Source organism: Phyllobates terribilis, unplaced genomic scaffold (genome assembly GCF_046119375.1).
Source record: "Phyllobates terribilis strain yellow unplaced genomic scaffold, ASM4611937v1 Scaffold_291__1_contigs__length_2406647, whole genome shotgun sequence".
Classification (NCBI taxonomy): Eukaryota; Metazoa; Chordata; class Amphibia; order Anura; family Dendrobatidae; genus Phyllobates; species Phyllobates terribilis.
Window position 1 is genome coordinate 2,115,783 of NW_027363051.1, and position 14,357 is coordinate 2,130,139.

Genomic DNA, 14,357 nt, shown 5'->3' on the forward strand with positions numbered 1-14,357 from the left:
TATCCGGGTAGTATCCAAAAGAGCACAAACCTTGGGAAATATTTTATCCCCAAATGTATGTAATCCAATACAAAAACGCCACACCGGGCTTAATTGCCTGGGATTTTATAAGTGTGGACACAGTCGATGTAATTTATGCCAAAATGTAGAAATAACAAAGGACTTTCATAATTCAGACAAATCACAATCATATCAAACAATACATTAATTGTAACAGTGATCATGTGGTGTATGTTATTAAATGTAATTCATGTGACAAAATGTATGTGGGGTGCACCATACGAAGATTAAAAAAACGAATCTCTGAGCACATCACAGATGTATATAATATGTCAGATACAGACGCAACACATCCTATGCTTCCAGGCACTTCATACAATGCCACAACAAGAAGATTTCACTGGAGGTTTTCAGTATCGAAAAAATTATACCCAATCCCAGACGAGGAGACATCAGAAAACGTCTCCAAAACCCAGAGGCATAATTGGATGATGAATTTGGATACATGTTATCCTACCGGCCTGAATATGCGACGCGAACTTACGCTCCACTATTAACATCGCATCTTATATGCTCGCATGTATAATTATTTAAAATCTATATATTATTGTACTTACTTGTGAAGTTTTATATTGGGGTTTTTCTACTGATGACTTTATTATGTGACGTTATCTTGATTGTCTTTTGTATTGGTAGTGTAATCATGTGATGTCAATCTTGAATTGTATTGGTGGGTCTTTTATATATAATCATGCATGTTCACTCCATGTATAGCTTTGATCATGTTTTCAGGATTTAGTATTGCACAGGTGATGGGATTATTGCCTGTGCAGATGATGTAAATATCACCTGTGCAATACTAAGGAAATCCTGAAAACATGACCTGTTGGTGGGCCTTGAGGCCTGGAGTTGGGGAACACTGCCCTAATAGATAAGCTATTGGTCAGCGACCAAGTGTGAATAGGTTTGAACACACAACTGGCAGACTTTAAATGGAGTATAATATCTGTCACGTTCCCAAAAATGTCTGGATTATTACCGCAGTAATATCTGACCACCTGAGATGATGGACAAGTTTCTCTGCTTCCACAATACAGCAATGCTATTCAAATCAACCAAATCTGGCTGTATGCTGCTAACAAGCAAATGGAGCAGTAAAAATGGTGTATTATATTGCTTTCACCAAAATTATCAGGATTAAGAGCAATAAGAATATTAGCCCTGATATCTAGGACTATGGATATGAGTAACAGCAGCAGAAAGAACATGCAAAGGATCCTATTGTGTTGTATACGCTCTCCACAAACTCTGCCTGCCTAACTCCTGCTATCACCAGGATTAATATTCAGTAGCATTAGTCCTTAGAAGGACTGTTAGTGTGGATTTGTAATGCTGTGGAATACCTCACTAAAACAACCGCCAATTCTCTCCCTCGCTCAGCAGCACCTCTCCCTACACTGTCTGATTCCGGAGTGACTATGACGAGCATGGCGGCGCCAGGTCTTATATAGACCCAATGACACTATGCGGCCAGCCAATCACTGTAATGCCACAACCAACATGGCTGAGGCATTACCATGGCTGGCAGGCAATCTCTGCATGTTAACTGACTGTCTAAACAGCACCAAACATGCAGGGCTAGGACTCAGGCTCGAGCCCGAGCATTCAAAATATGCTCGCTGAGTACCAAGCATCTCGAGCACTGAGATGCTCGGGCTAGTAGTGAATAATGGCGAGCATGCTCACTCATCACTAATTAACCTTACTTTCATGTTTTGATTCTACAACATTTTCTATGAAATTCAGTGTTGGCAAAATTTTAGAAATTGTTCTCGTGTTCTGTGAGATATTAAATAAAATTTATCAAAAGGGGTGTACTCATTTATGCTGAGCAATGTTTATTAAAATTGATGAAACACAGAGAACATAATTACAGTTTCTTTCCTGTTTGACTACTCATGTTTTACAAGATATGATTTATGTATAAAAGATTTCCCACATTGTGAACATGAATACGGCTTCTCTCCTGTGTGACTTCTGTCGTGGCTCAAAAGACTTGATTTTTTTTGTAAAGCATTTCTCAAAGTCAACATGAATACGGCTTCTCTCCTGTGTGAATTCTCTGATGTACAAGAAGTTTTGATTCATCTCTAAAGCTTTTTCCACATTGTAAACAAGAAAACGGTTTCTCCCCGGTGTGAATTCTTTGATGTCTAACAAGATCTGATTTACTTCTAGAACATTTCCCACATTCTGAACACGAATATGGCTTCTCTCCTGTGTGAATTCTTTGATGTTTAACAAGATCTGATTTACTTCTAGAACATTTCCCACATTCTGAACACGAATATGGCTTCTCTCCTGTGTGAATTTTATGATGTCTAATAAGGCTCCCTTTATCGATGAAGGACTTCCCACATTCTGAACATGAATATAACTTCTCTCTTGTGTGGATTTTCTGATGTGCAACAAGCTCTGATTTATTTGTAAAGCACCTTCCACATTGTAAACATGAAAAAGGCTTTCCTCCTGTGTGAATTCTTTGATGTTTAACAAGCACTGAATTATCTATAAAACATCTCCCACATTCTGAACATGAATACGGCTTCTCTCCTGTGTGAATTCTCTGATGTGTAATAAGATTCCCTTTATTTGCAAAGCATTTTACACATTCGGAACATGAATATGGCTTCTCTCTTGTGTGAGTTCTCTGATGTCTAATAAGACTCCCTTTATCTGTAAAGCATTTCCTACATTCTGAACATGAATACGGCTTCTCTCCTGTGTGGATTTTCTGATGTGTAACAAGATGTGATTTATTTGTAAAGCACCTTCCACATACTAAACATGAAAAAGGCTTTTCTCCTGTGTGAATTCTTTGATGTTTAACAAGCACTGAATTATCTATAAAACATTTCTCACATTCTGAACATGAATATGGCTTCTCTCCTGTGTGAATTCTCTGATGTATAATAAAACTCCCTTTATCTGTGAAGGACTTACCACATGCTGAACATGAATATGGCTTCTCTCCTGTGTGAATTTTCTGATGTTTAATAAGATTCCCTTTATGTGTGAAGCATTTCCCACATTCTGAACATGAATATGGCTTCTCTCCTGTGTGAATTCTCTGATGTGTAATAAGACTCCTTTTATCTGTAAAGCATTTCCCACATTCTGAACATGAATATGGCTTCTCTCCTGTGTGGATTTTCTGATGTCTAACAAGATGTGATTTATTTGTAAAGCACCTTCCACATTGTAAACATGAAAAAGGCTTTTCTCCTGTGTGAATTCTTTGATGTTTAACAAGCACTGAATTGTCTATAAAACATTTCCCACATTCTGAACATGAATACGGCTTCTCTCCTGTGTGAATTTTCTGATGTTTAATAAGATCCCCTTTATGTCTAAAGCATTTCCCACATTCTGAACATGAATATGGCTTCTCTCCTGTGTGAATTTTATGATGTCTAATAAGGCTCCCTTTATCGATGAAGGACTTCCCACATTCTGAACATGAATATAACTTCTCTCCTGTGTGGATTCTCTGATGTTTAACAAGATGTGATTTATCTGGAAAGCACCTTCCACATTGTAAACATGAAAAAGGCTTTTCTCCTGTGTGAATTCTTTGATGTTTAACAAGCACTGAATTATCTATAAAACATCTCCCACATTCTGAACATGAATACGGCTTCTCTCCTGTGTGAATTCTCTGATGTGTAATAAGATTCCCTTTATCTGTAAAGCATTTTCCACATTCTGAACATGAATATGGCTTCTCTCCTGTGTGGATTCTCTGATGTTTTATAAGACTCCCTTTATCTGTGAAGGATTTCCCACATTCTAAACATGAATATGGCTTCTCACCTGTGTGAATTCTCTGATGTTTTATAAGACTCCCTTTATCTGTGAAGGCCTTCCCACATTCCGAACATGAAAATGGTTTTTCTCCTGTGTGAATTCTCTCATGTATAACAAATTTTGATTTACTTGTAAAGCATTTCCCACATTCTGAACAGGAGTATGGCTTTTCTCCTTTGTGTTTTCTTTGTGTCTGAGCTGAGCTTTTAGTAAGTTGCTTGTCACACTGAAATCTTGAATCCACTTTGCCCCCTGGACTTTTGGTAATAATGTGAGATTGCTCAGGAGATGATTCCTCATGATTAGGAGGATTATAAGAAGGTGAAGTGCTGTGAAGTCCAGGAGGTGCAGGAAAGGTGATGAGGTTTTCTCCATTAGAGTGCTTCCTGATATCTTTTTTACAATTTAGTGATAAACCGTTATTCTCACAAGGATTTCCTATCAGGAGGAAAGATAAATTAGATGAGAGATTTTCTTCAACACAAAAGAGATTTCTAAATGTATTTTATGGATCTCACAATGAAGACCCTCGTCAGTGAAAGTACCGGTAATAAGGAGGACAACTACATGCCATAACATTAACACAATGACGGGTAAAGTGAAGGCGGCCCTACATCCAGGAGCAGTCGAGCTCCGGCCACCGTAATCATGTCCACAGCATAAATAAGAGCATAATAGGAAACCTTAGAAGACTGCAATAGTGCTGAAGGTACATTAACCCCTAAAGGACCAAGATACTTTGCTCGTTATGTGGGTTAATGACCCGGCCTCATTTTACAATTCTGACCAGCATCACTTTATGTGGTAATTCAACGTATCCCACTGATTCTGAGACTGTTTTTTTCGTGACAGATTGGACTTTATGTTAGTGGTAAATTTTGGTCGTTATTATTTGCCTTTAATTATGAAAATATAAAAAAAAAATTGTCAAAATTTTTTTGAGTATTTTGCAATTTTCAACCTGTGAATTTTTATGCCCTTAAACCAGAGAGTTATATCACACAAAATAGTTAATAAATAACATTTTCCATTTACATCAGCATCATTGATGAAACTTGTTAGGAAGTTAGAAGGGTTAAAAGTTTATCAGCAATTTCTCATTTTTTCCAACAAAATTTACAAAACCATATTTTTTAGGGAAAACATCACATTTAAAGTGACTGAGGGTCCTGTGATAGAAAATACCCAAAAGTGACACCATTTTAAAAACTGCACCCCTCGCAGTCCTCAAAACCACATTCAAGAAGTTTATTAACCCTTTAAGGGCTTCACAGGAATTAAAGCAATGTGGAAGGGAAAAGTTTTTCCACAATAATGTTATTTTAGCTCCAAATTTTTAATTTTCAGAAAGGTAGCAGGAGAAAATGGACCATAACATTTGTTGTACACTTTCTCCTGAGTATGTCAATGCCCCATATGTGGAGGAAAACTACAGTTTGGGTGCACAGCAGGACTCAGAAGGGAGGGAGCGCCATTTGAAGTTTGGAGTGCAAAAGTGGCTGATGTAGATAGCGGACGCCATATTACATTTGAAGAGTCCTTGATGTGCCTAAACAGAAAGAACCTCACACAACTGACCCCATTTTGGAAACTAGACCCCTCAAGGAATTTATCTAAAATGTATGGGGAGCATTTTGAAACCACAGGTGCTTCACGGAATTTTAAGAAATTGGACCGTGAAAGTTAAAAAAAAATAATTTTCCCCCAAAAATGTTATTTTGGCCACAAATTAATAATTTCACAAATAAATTATCTAGGGGTGTAGTCAGCGTTTTGACGCCATATGTGTTTCACAAAATGTTATACCATTGAACGGAGAAGACACAAAAAAATAGCTGGATAATTGGGGGTGATAGCTGGACAAGGCGGTTGGGTGGAGGGATGGCTTTTTGAGGATGGGCGTGATTGTGGCATATTTGAAGGCAGCGGGGAAGGTACGAGAAGTTAGTGATAGGTTGAAGAGATGGGCTAGGGATGGGGTGAGTTTGGGGGTGAGGTGGGAAGGGATGGGGTTGAGTGCACATGTGGTGAGGTGTGATTTGGAGAGGAGACGAGTAAGGTCTCTTTAAGTGATATTGGGAAGGGAGGTTATAGAGGTAGGGAAATGGTGTGGAAAACAAAGGGGTTGTGGCTCGTCGGACAGTAAAGACTTGCCGTGTTTGGTCAATCTTGTTTTTGAAGTGTGTGGCAAACTCCTCAGCAGAGAAGACGGAGGTCGGAGGGGGAAGTGGAGGGCAGAGGAGAGAGTTAAAAGTGTTGAATAACTGTTTGGGGTTGTAGGACAGGGAAAATATGAGGGTTGTGAAGTAGGCCTGTTTAGCAGAGGTGAGTGCTGATTTGAATGCGAGCGTTACTTGTTTGAATGTAGTGAAGTCATCTTGAGAATGTGTTTTCTTTCAACGCCGCTCTGCTACCCTGGATGCTTGATTGGAGCTGTTGAGTGAGGTTTTTATGCCAGGGTTGCCTATTGACTCGTCGCGCTCTGCCATGCATAAGAGGGGCGACCGAGTCAATAGCTGATGCGAGAGTGGCATTGTAGAAAGCAGTGGTGCTGTCTGTGTCATGGAGTGAGGATATGGATGTCAGTGGTAGAATAGTCAGAGAGTGTGTGAGTGTCTAGATCAGGGGTCCTCAAACTTTTTAAACAGGGGGCCAGTTCACGGTCCCTCAGACCATTGGAGGGCCGGAATATAGTTTTTTAAAAAGACTATGAACAAATTACTATGCACACTGCACATTTCTTATTTTGTAGTAAAAAAAAAAAAACAATACAGGAACAAATACAATATTTAAAATGAAGAACAAGTAAAGTTAAATCAACCGGTATTTCAATAGGTAGGTAACTGTACCCAATAGGCAGCATAGGTCCCCAATAGACAGCATAGGTCCCCAATAGGCAGGTAAATATCCCCAATAGGCAGGTAAATATCCCCAATAGGCAGCATAGGTCCCCAATAGGCAGCATAGGTCCTCAATAGGCAGGTAAATATCCCCAATAGGCAGGTAAATATCCCCAATAGGCAGCATAGGTCCCCAATAGGCAGCATAGGTCCTCAATAGGCAGGTAAATATCCCCAATAGGCAGCATAGGTCCTCAATAGGCAGGTAAATATCCCCAATAGGCAGGTAAATGTCCCCAATAGGCAGGTAAATATCCCCAATAGGCAGCATAGGTCCCCAATAGGCAGGTAAATGTACCCAATAAGCAGCATAGGTCCCCAATAGGCAGCATAGGTCCCCAATAGGCAGGTAAATGTCCCCAATAGGCAGGTAAATGTTCCCAATAGGCAGAATAGGTCCCCAATAGGCAGGTAAATGTCCCAAATAGGCAGGTAAATGTCCCAAATAGGCAGCATAGGTCCTCAATAGGCAGGTAAATGTCCCCAATAGGCAGCATAGGTCCTCAATAGGCAGGTAAATATCCCCAATAGGCAGGTAAATGTCCCCAATAGGCAGGTAAATATCCCCAATAGGCAGCATAGGTCCCCAATAAGCAGGTAAATGTACCCAATAAGCAGCATAGGTCCCAAATAGGCAGGTAAATGTACCCAATAGGCAGCATAGGTCCCCAATAGGCAGGTAAATGTCCCCAATAGGCAGGTAAATGTTCCCAATAGGCAGCATAGGTCCCCAATAGGCAGGTAAATGTCCCAAATAGGCAGGTAAATGTCCCAAATAGGCAGCATAGGTCCTCAATAGGCAGGTAAATATCCCCAATAGGCAGGTAAATGTCCCCAATAGGCAGCATAGGTCCTCAATAGGCAGGTAAATATCCCCAATAGGCAAGTAAATGTCCCCAATAGGCAGGTAAATGTCCCAAATAGGCAGCATAGGTCCCCAATAGGCAGGTAAATATCCCCAATAGGCAGGTAAATGTCCCCAATAGGCAGCATAGGTCCTCAATAGGCAGGTTGTTTCCCCCTTATAATGCCCTATGCAGGCTGTTCCCCCTTATTACGCCCCAAGCAGGATTTCCCTTTCTCCCACCATATAATGCCCCGTGCAAGATATCACTCCCCTGTCTTTATAATGCCCCATTCAGGATGTCACCCCCCCATATAATGTCCCATTCAGGATGTCACCCCCCCATATAATGCCCCATTCAGGATGTCACCCCCCCTCCATATAATGACACATGCAGGATATCACTCCCCTGTCTTTATAATGCCCCATGCAGCACGTCACCCCCCCATATAATGCCCCATGCAGCATGTCACCCCCCCATATAATGCCCCATTCAGGATGTCACCCCCCCTCCCCCATATAATGCCACATGCAGGATGTCACCCCTAATATTATGTCCTATTCAGGATGTCACCCCCCCCATATAATGCCCCATTCAGGATGTCACCCCCCCCCATATAATGCCCCATTCAGGATGTCACTCCCCCTCCCCCATATAATGCCATATGCAGGATGTCACCCCTAATATTATGCCCCATGCCTCCATACATTAAAAAAAAAAATCCAATACTCACCTCCCTCCTTGCCTGCTGCCGCTGCTCAGGTCCGGACTCCAGTGTCTCCGGCGTTGTCCCTCTCTGCGCTCCCTGCGACGGCTCAGGGGAGGGCGCGGTGTAAAGACGTCACCGCACCCTCTGACCTGACACGTCACAGGGAGGGCAGACCAGGAAGACAGCGGATCTGCGAAGGCTCGGGGAGAGGTAAGTATCGGGCTGCCGGGGCTCTGAGAAAGCGGGGGGAAGGGCGGGCGCTGACACCGCTCTCCTCTGCCCACAGCCCGGCGGGCCGGATAAAAGTCCTCCGCAGGCCACATGTGGCCCGCGGGCCGTAGTTTGAGGACCCCTGGTCTAGATGTACAAGGTTTCTGACGGGGTGTGCTAGTTGCTGGACATGGGTGACAGATGACCAGGACAGGGATGAGAAAGTGAGTAGATGGTGGTCAGATAGGGGAAGGGGGGAGGTTGTGAGGTTAGATAGGGAGCAGAGTCGGGTGAAGATGAGGTCTAGTGTGTGTCCTTCTGTGTGGGTGGCTGAGGAGGACCACTGAGTAAGTCCAAAGGATGAAGTAAGTGACAGGAATTTGGATGCTGTTGACTGGCAGGTGTCAGTGGGGATGTTGAAATCGCCCATGATGATTGTAGGAATGTCAGCAGAGAGAAAGTAAAGAAGACAGGTGGCGAATTGGTCAATAAAGGCAGTGACCAAGCCTAGCGGTCGGTATATGACAGACACTTGGAGGTTGCAGGGAGAGTAGATGAGGACAGAGTGGACTTCAAAAGAAGGGAGAATAAGGGAGGGTAGAGGGGGAGTAGGGCCAAAGGTGCAGCTGTTAGAAAGGAGAAGACCCACTCCTCCACCATGTCTGTCACCAGGGCGAGGAGTGTGGGTGAAGTGGAGGCCACGTAACACAGCGCAGCAGGGGAGGCAGTGTCGGAAAGTGTCAGGTAGAGGGGGAATAGGGCCAAAGGTGCAGTTGTTAGAAAGGAGAAGACCCACTCCTCCGCCATGTCAGTCACCAGGGCGAGGAGTGTGGGTGAAGTGGAGGCCACCGTAACACAGCGCAGCAGAGGAGGCAGTGTCGGAAGGTGTCAGGTAGAGGGGGAATAGGGCCAAAGGTGCAGTTGTTAGAAAGGAGAAGACCCACTCCTCCACCATGTCTGTAACCAGGGCGAGGAGTGTGGGTGAAGTGGAGGCCACCGTAACACAGCGCAGCAGGGGAGGCAGTGTCGGAAGGTGTCAGCCATGTCTCTGTGATGCCCAGGAAGGAGAGACTGCGAAAGGTAAAGAGGTCGTGGACAAAATGGAGTTTGTTGCAGACAGAGCGGGCATTCCAGGGTGCTCCAGAGAGAGGGAGCATGGGGGTGGGCATCATGGGCATGGGTTTTACGTAGGAGAGGTTGTGGTAGTTTGCAGTTGGTTTGAAGCGATAGGTGGGGGAATTGGTGGAAGGTGCAAGCTGTGGGGGTCCAGGATTGGGAGATATGTCGCCAGCAGTGAGGAAAAGTAGAGAGAGGGAGAGCAGGTGGGAGAAGGAGAGTGTCCGGCTTGTGTTATGTTTTGGAAGGATAGACCTGAGGTTGAGGAGCAGGTCTGTAGATGAGGTCAGGTGGGGAGGTAAGAGGGAAGGAGAGATGATGATTTGGGTAGAGGGTGCTGGGGTTTGGGGATAGCGAAGCACAGTGAGGATTAGTGGGGCAAAAACAGTAAGGGTGTATGTTAGTATAATGAATGTTAAGTGTGAATGAGAAAGAGAATCTAAGTACAATTAGTAAATAGTTATTCGTACATTCTGGTCACTTCTGGCCCATTTCTGGCATATTTCATTTTTAGACCCTTAAAAAGCGACCCTTTAGAAACCAGACCCGTCTGTGCCAGACTTGGCTCACTTGATTTATGGAGTTCTGAACAGCACATGAGATGGCTCAGGTGTGCAGGAGCCGCAGGAAGACTGCTCACAAAAGCATGGGTGGAGTGGGGGAGGGGGGGGATAATTAGGACACAGAGGCTAAATGTATTCAGGAAACAGACAGTCAGGGACCAGTGTGTATTGGGATCAAAGGATTGAGGTGATGAACGTGCAGATGGGATCAAACATACCAAGGACAGATAGAATGAAATTAGCAGGGATCAGTGGATACACAGCAGATATTGGATGCAGGGAACATACTGGGAGACAGATAGATACAGCTTGGAAAAGACGGTCAGATATGCAGCGTGGGGCTGCATATAGGGAGCGCTACTTGACTCTAGGAGAAAAATTTTTTTTAGAATAGTTTGCGGACTCCATATAAGGAGCCCCTAAGTGCAGAAGAGCAGAATCCCCCCTCAAGTGATCCCGTCTTGGAAATTACATCTATCTGGGAATTTATCTACAGGTGTAGTGATTGATTTGACTACATCAATGTTTTTCAGAAACGAGCAGCAACGGATGTTGCAAAGTGAAAATGCAAATATTCCATTATAGTGCCTGTGAAGACCCGGGGTCTTCCATGACGAAATGCTACTCAGACAACACAGGGTGAGGGTAAAACACCGTGGCAATACTTTACTGACCCACAAAGAGGACAATAAACACACAGAACAGCCCCAGCAAATACCTAAGATGGTACAACATTACACAGTCTCACCCTTCCTTCTCCGCCCAAATGGGATAAAACAGCTGCGACTTTGGAAACTTCCAGGGCCAACTACCTCAACCAGTGGCTTCCCGCTTCTGGCGGCTCCCCACAGAGAGAAGGTAGCGGTAAGCTTAGGAAGCTAGTAGTCCATCAAGGTACAAGGCCAGGTGACCCGAGGGTCCCACCCTGGCTTTTCCGAGAGTTTCCATGGGGCCAGATGACCGGTGGGTCCCACTCTGGCTTCTTTGAATGTCTCCATGGGTTCCAGGCGACCGGTGGGTCCCTCCTGGCAACTCCAAACAACATATCCATGGGGCCAAGTGACTTCATCGTCATAACCTGGTCTCCCCAAATGTATCCTTGTTCTCTGATGGTCAATAGAGCAGAGATCCGTATCTTTCCAGTCAGGGCTGATACCCTTATGCCGGAGTCATGTAGAATCCAAATCTGTGTCTCTTTGAATGGAATTGCCATGCTACCCATCTACTGTCCTGAAGGATGTCTCTCATTCTCCTTTCTGATTCTCTGCTTCAAGACTAACTACTACAGAAGCACATGTCCCTTAAAAATAGCTACAGTTGTCTGTGCAAGTACACATTCACAGGTAAGGTGTTAGGGAGGGCATTGTTTGAGCTAATCAATTTACATAGTTGGTATCACAGGGGGGTCTTGTAAATAAACATCTAGTTGCCTTTTAGTGCAACATGTCTTTAGCATAGTAAACATCTTTGTTTCCAAACGAATAGAAGTTAATATTCAGGGTAATACAAATACTGGTCTGTTCTTATTGACCAGGCACATAAATACACAAACATTTACAAGTCAACAGTGCTAACCACTGAGCCACTGTGACTTAACAAATCTAATCGTCTGGCTAATTAAAATTTTAAGCTGTATCGTCACAGTGCCCATACGATGTAGTGCCCAGTACACTGTAGCGCCCGGTATATTGCAGTGCCTAGTACATTATGCTCAGCTTGTGCTTCTGGAGACACGCACCCTGTAAATGAAGTGGGCTCTCCTAGCTACAATAATGCCAAACATGTGGACGCTAAGGCGGCGTGCACACGATGCGTTTTTCATGCATTTCCGCTGCGGAAACGCATCAAAAACGCATGGTAATCCGCACCCCATGGTCCCCAATGGCATTCCGCAATGTCAATGCACATGCTGCGGATTTTTCCGCAGCGTTTCTGCAGCGCTCATAAATCCGCAGCATGTTCATTAATTTTGCGGAAGCGCCGCCATTGACTTGCATTGAGACGCATAGAATCCGTGTCTGTACATTTGTACAAGCGGCTTCTATGCGTCCCTATGTGCGGATGGTACCCAGTTCTGGAGGAGAGAAGACTCTCATCCAGAACTGGGTACCATTGTACCTGTAAAAAAAAGAATAAAATAATAAATAAAGTTATATTCACCTGTCCGGCGGCCCCTGCAGCGCTTCTCCTTCCAGGACCTGAGATGACGTTACGGTCATGTGACCGCAGGCTGTCTCGCGAGATGCCGGCAACCAGGAAGGAGCGCGACAGCACACGCGGCGGCATCGGGGGTGAGTATAGCTTTATTTTTTTATTTTTAGGGTCACACTGTATAAATCCATGCCGTTTACATGGACCTAGTGTGACCTAGTGTGACCTAGTTGTCAAGCACTTTCCAAGTGATGCTATCGCCTGGAAAGTGCTTGTCAGTCCGCATGCGGAAACACATGCGTTAACGCACGTGGGTACGCATGTGAATCCGCATGTATTCTGCAGGAAAAAAGCATGCACAATCTGCATGCAATTTTTCTGCCAGGGAGATGCAGAAATGCTGCAGAATTTTTCTGCTTCATTTCTGCATCGTGGGCACATAGCCTTACTTGAGGTTTAAGCATACTGTGGGGCACAGGTGGAGAGGATAATTAGATGAGCAGATTTTGCTGGATTTCATTAGGTGGGAGCCACGTCACATAATGTGGACACCCTATGTTTTTGTTAATATGATGAACCAGAGTGGGGACTTGTTTTTCGTGGGTTGAGTAGAAGCTTTAATTGGTGGCATTCTGGGGAACAAAACATTTTAGATCACATTTATCCTGCGCTCTACGCTGAGCACTTACATCAGGGTTTCCATCTAAATCTACAAAATACGTGATTCGGATGACACCCCCAAGGGATCCATTCACTATAATGTGGCAGCAGAGTTACTCTGGACACCGTCAGACCTCTGTTCAGCTGTGTCCTTCTTTTCAGAGATGCACAAAACTGTGCTAACGGCTCTTTTACGCACGCTGAAAAAGACGGAGAATGCCAAATCCAGGTCAGACGGGGTCCACAATGCCTCCATCTGCCTCATTACAGGTAATCTTCTGCAAAAGGTTCTGTCTGGATCACAAGCTCAGTCATTTATATGGCAGCACGGGACTTGTGTAAGAACAATATGGAAGTAATATTAGAAGTCATATAATTAGGAAAATTAAGAATTTGATTCCTAAATCATCAAAAACAAGTGTGGAGGCGGCCCTGTTAGTCATCGGTGCACAGCCGGACTCTACAGGAGCAGCCGCGCCATCACCGGACGCTTCTGCTGTGATGTGGACAACGGATAAAGCTTCACTGCACCGGAGACTTCATACAATATCACACACCGGTCATCATCATCATCATCACCACACACCGGTCATCATCATCACACGCCGGTCATTATTACACACCTGTGGAAACATCTACCGGAATCTCCTCCTTCCCGTCACTCACACACGGCTGATCCCCCCTCGTCATCATTTCTTCTTCTGTCTCGTCCTTCACTTTATTCTTAGTCGGATCTTCCTCCTGATATATCAGATGTAACAATCAGCACAATACAAGAAACCACCAAAATCTGTGACATCTATGACCTCGATCAGAAATGTCCCCCCATATACAGATCCGGTACAGGGCTCAGCTCCGTCTACCTGATGACTCTCCGGGATGTTGTGATTCTCCTCTGGACAGTCCTGGGGATACAGAGGACGGGGACATCTCTCTGGTGGATTTCTCCTCCTGGATCCATCTGTGGAGACACAGAGACTGAATACATGACTTGCCGTGTATCTGTCTATATATGAGACTCGTCTCTCAGAACCGGTAATTCTATGTTTATGTATCAGGGAATAAATTACATTGTTGTGGTCCTCACCCCCGATACCGAGGTCCCAGCACATTGTGGGCCTCAAGTATGAAGTGATAATCAGCGAGGCCAAAGCCTAATGCTCTCTGCTCTGGACTCGGAGGATGAGGACCCTGAGGAGAGGGACAGAGAAGACCCTCGTCAGTCAGATGAAGGAGCCGTACTAAGAAATACAACTTCTCCAAGTTTCATCTCCACCAGGGATGGAACCACAGAGGAGCTGGAGAAAGCTCCACATTTCCATCCATTGGTTTCTTC

At 44.2% G+C, this 14,357-nt stretch overlaps 1 protein-coding gene across 1 annotated transcript; it reads right to left on the reverse strand.

The window, feature by feature from the left end:
- Positions 1 to 1,947: 1,947 nt before the first annotated feature.
- On the reverse strand, positions 1,948 to 13,734 carry LOC141220383 (uncharacterized). The gene is made up of 2 exons (XM_073666316.1): positions 13,645 to 13,734; positions 1,948 to 4,305 (listed from the first exon to the last, which is right to left on the reverse strand). The coding sequence occupies exons 1-2, from the start codon at positions 13,712 to 13,714 to the stop codon at positions 2,087 to 2,089; spliced, it is 2,289 nt and encodes a 762-aa protein (XP_073522417.1). The 5' UTR covers positions 13,715 to 13,734; the 3' UTR covers positions 1,948 to 2,086.
- Between the last annotated feature and the right edge of the window lie 623 nt (positions 13,735 to 14,357).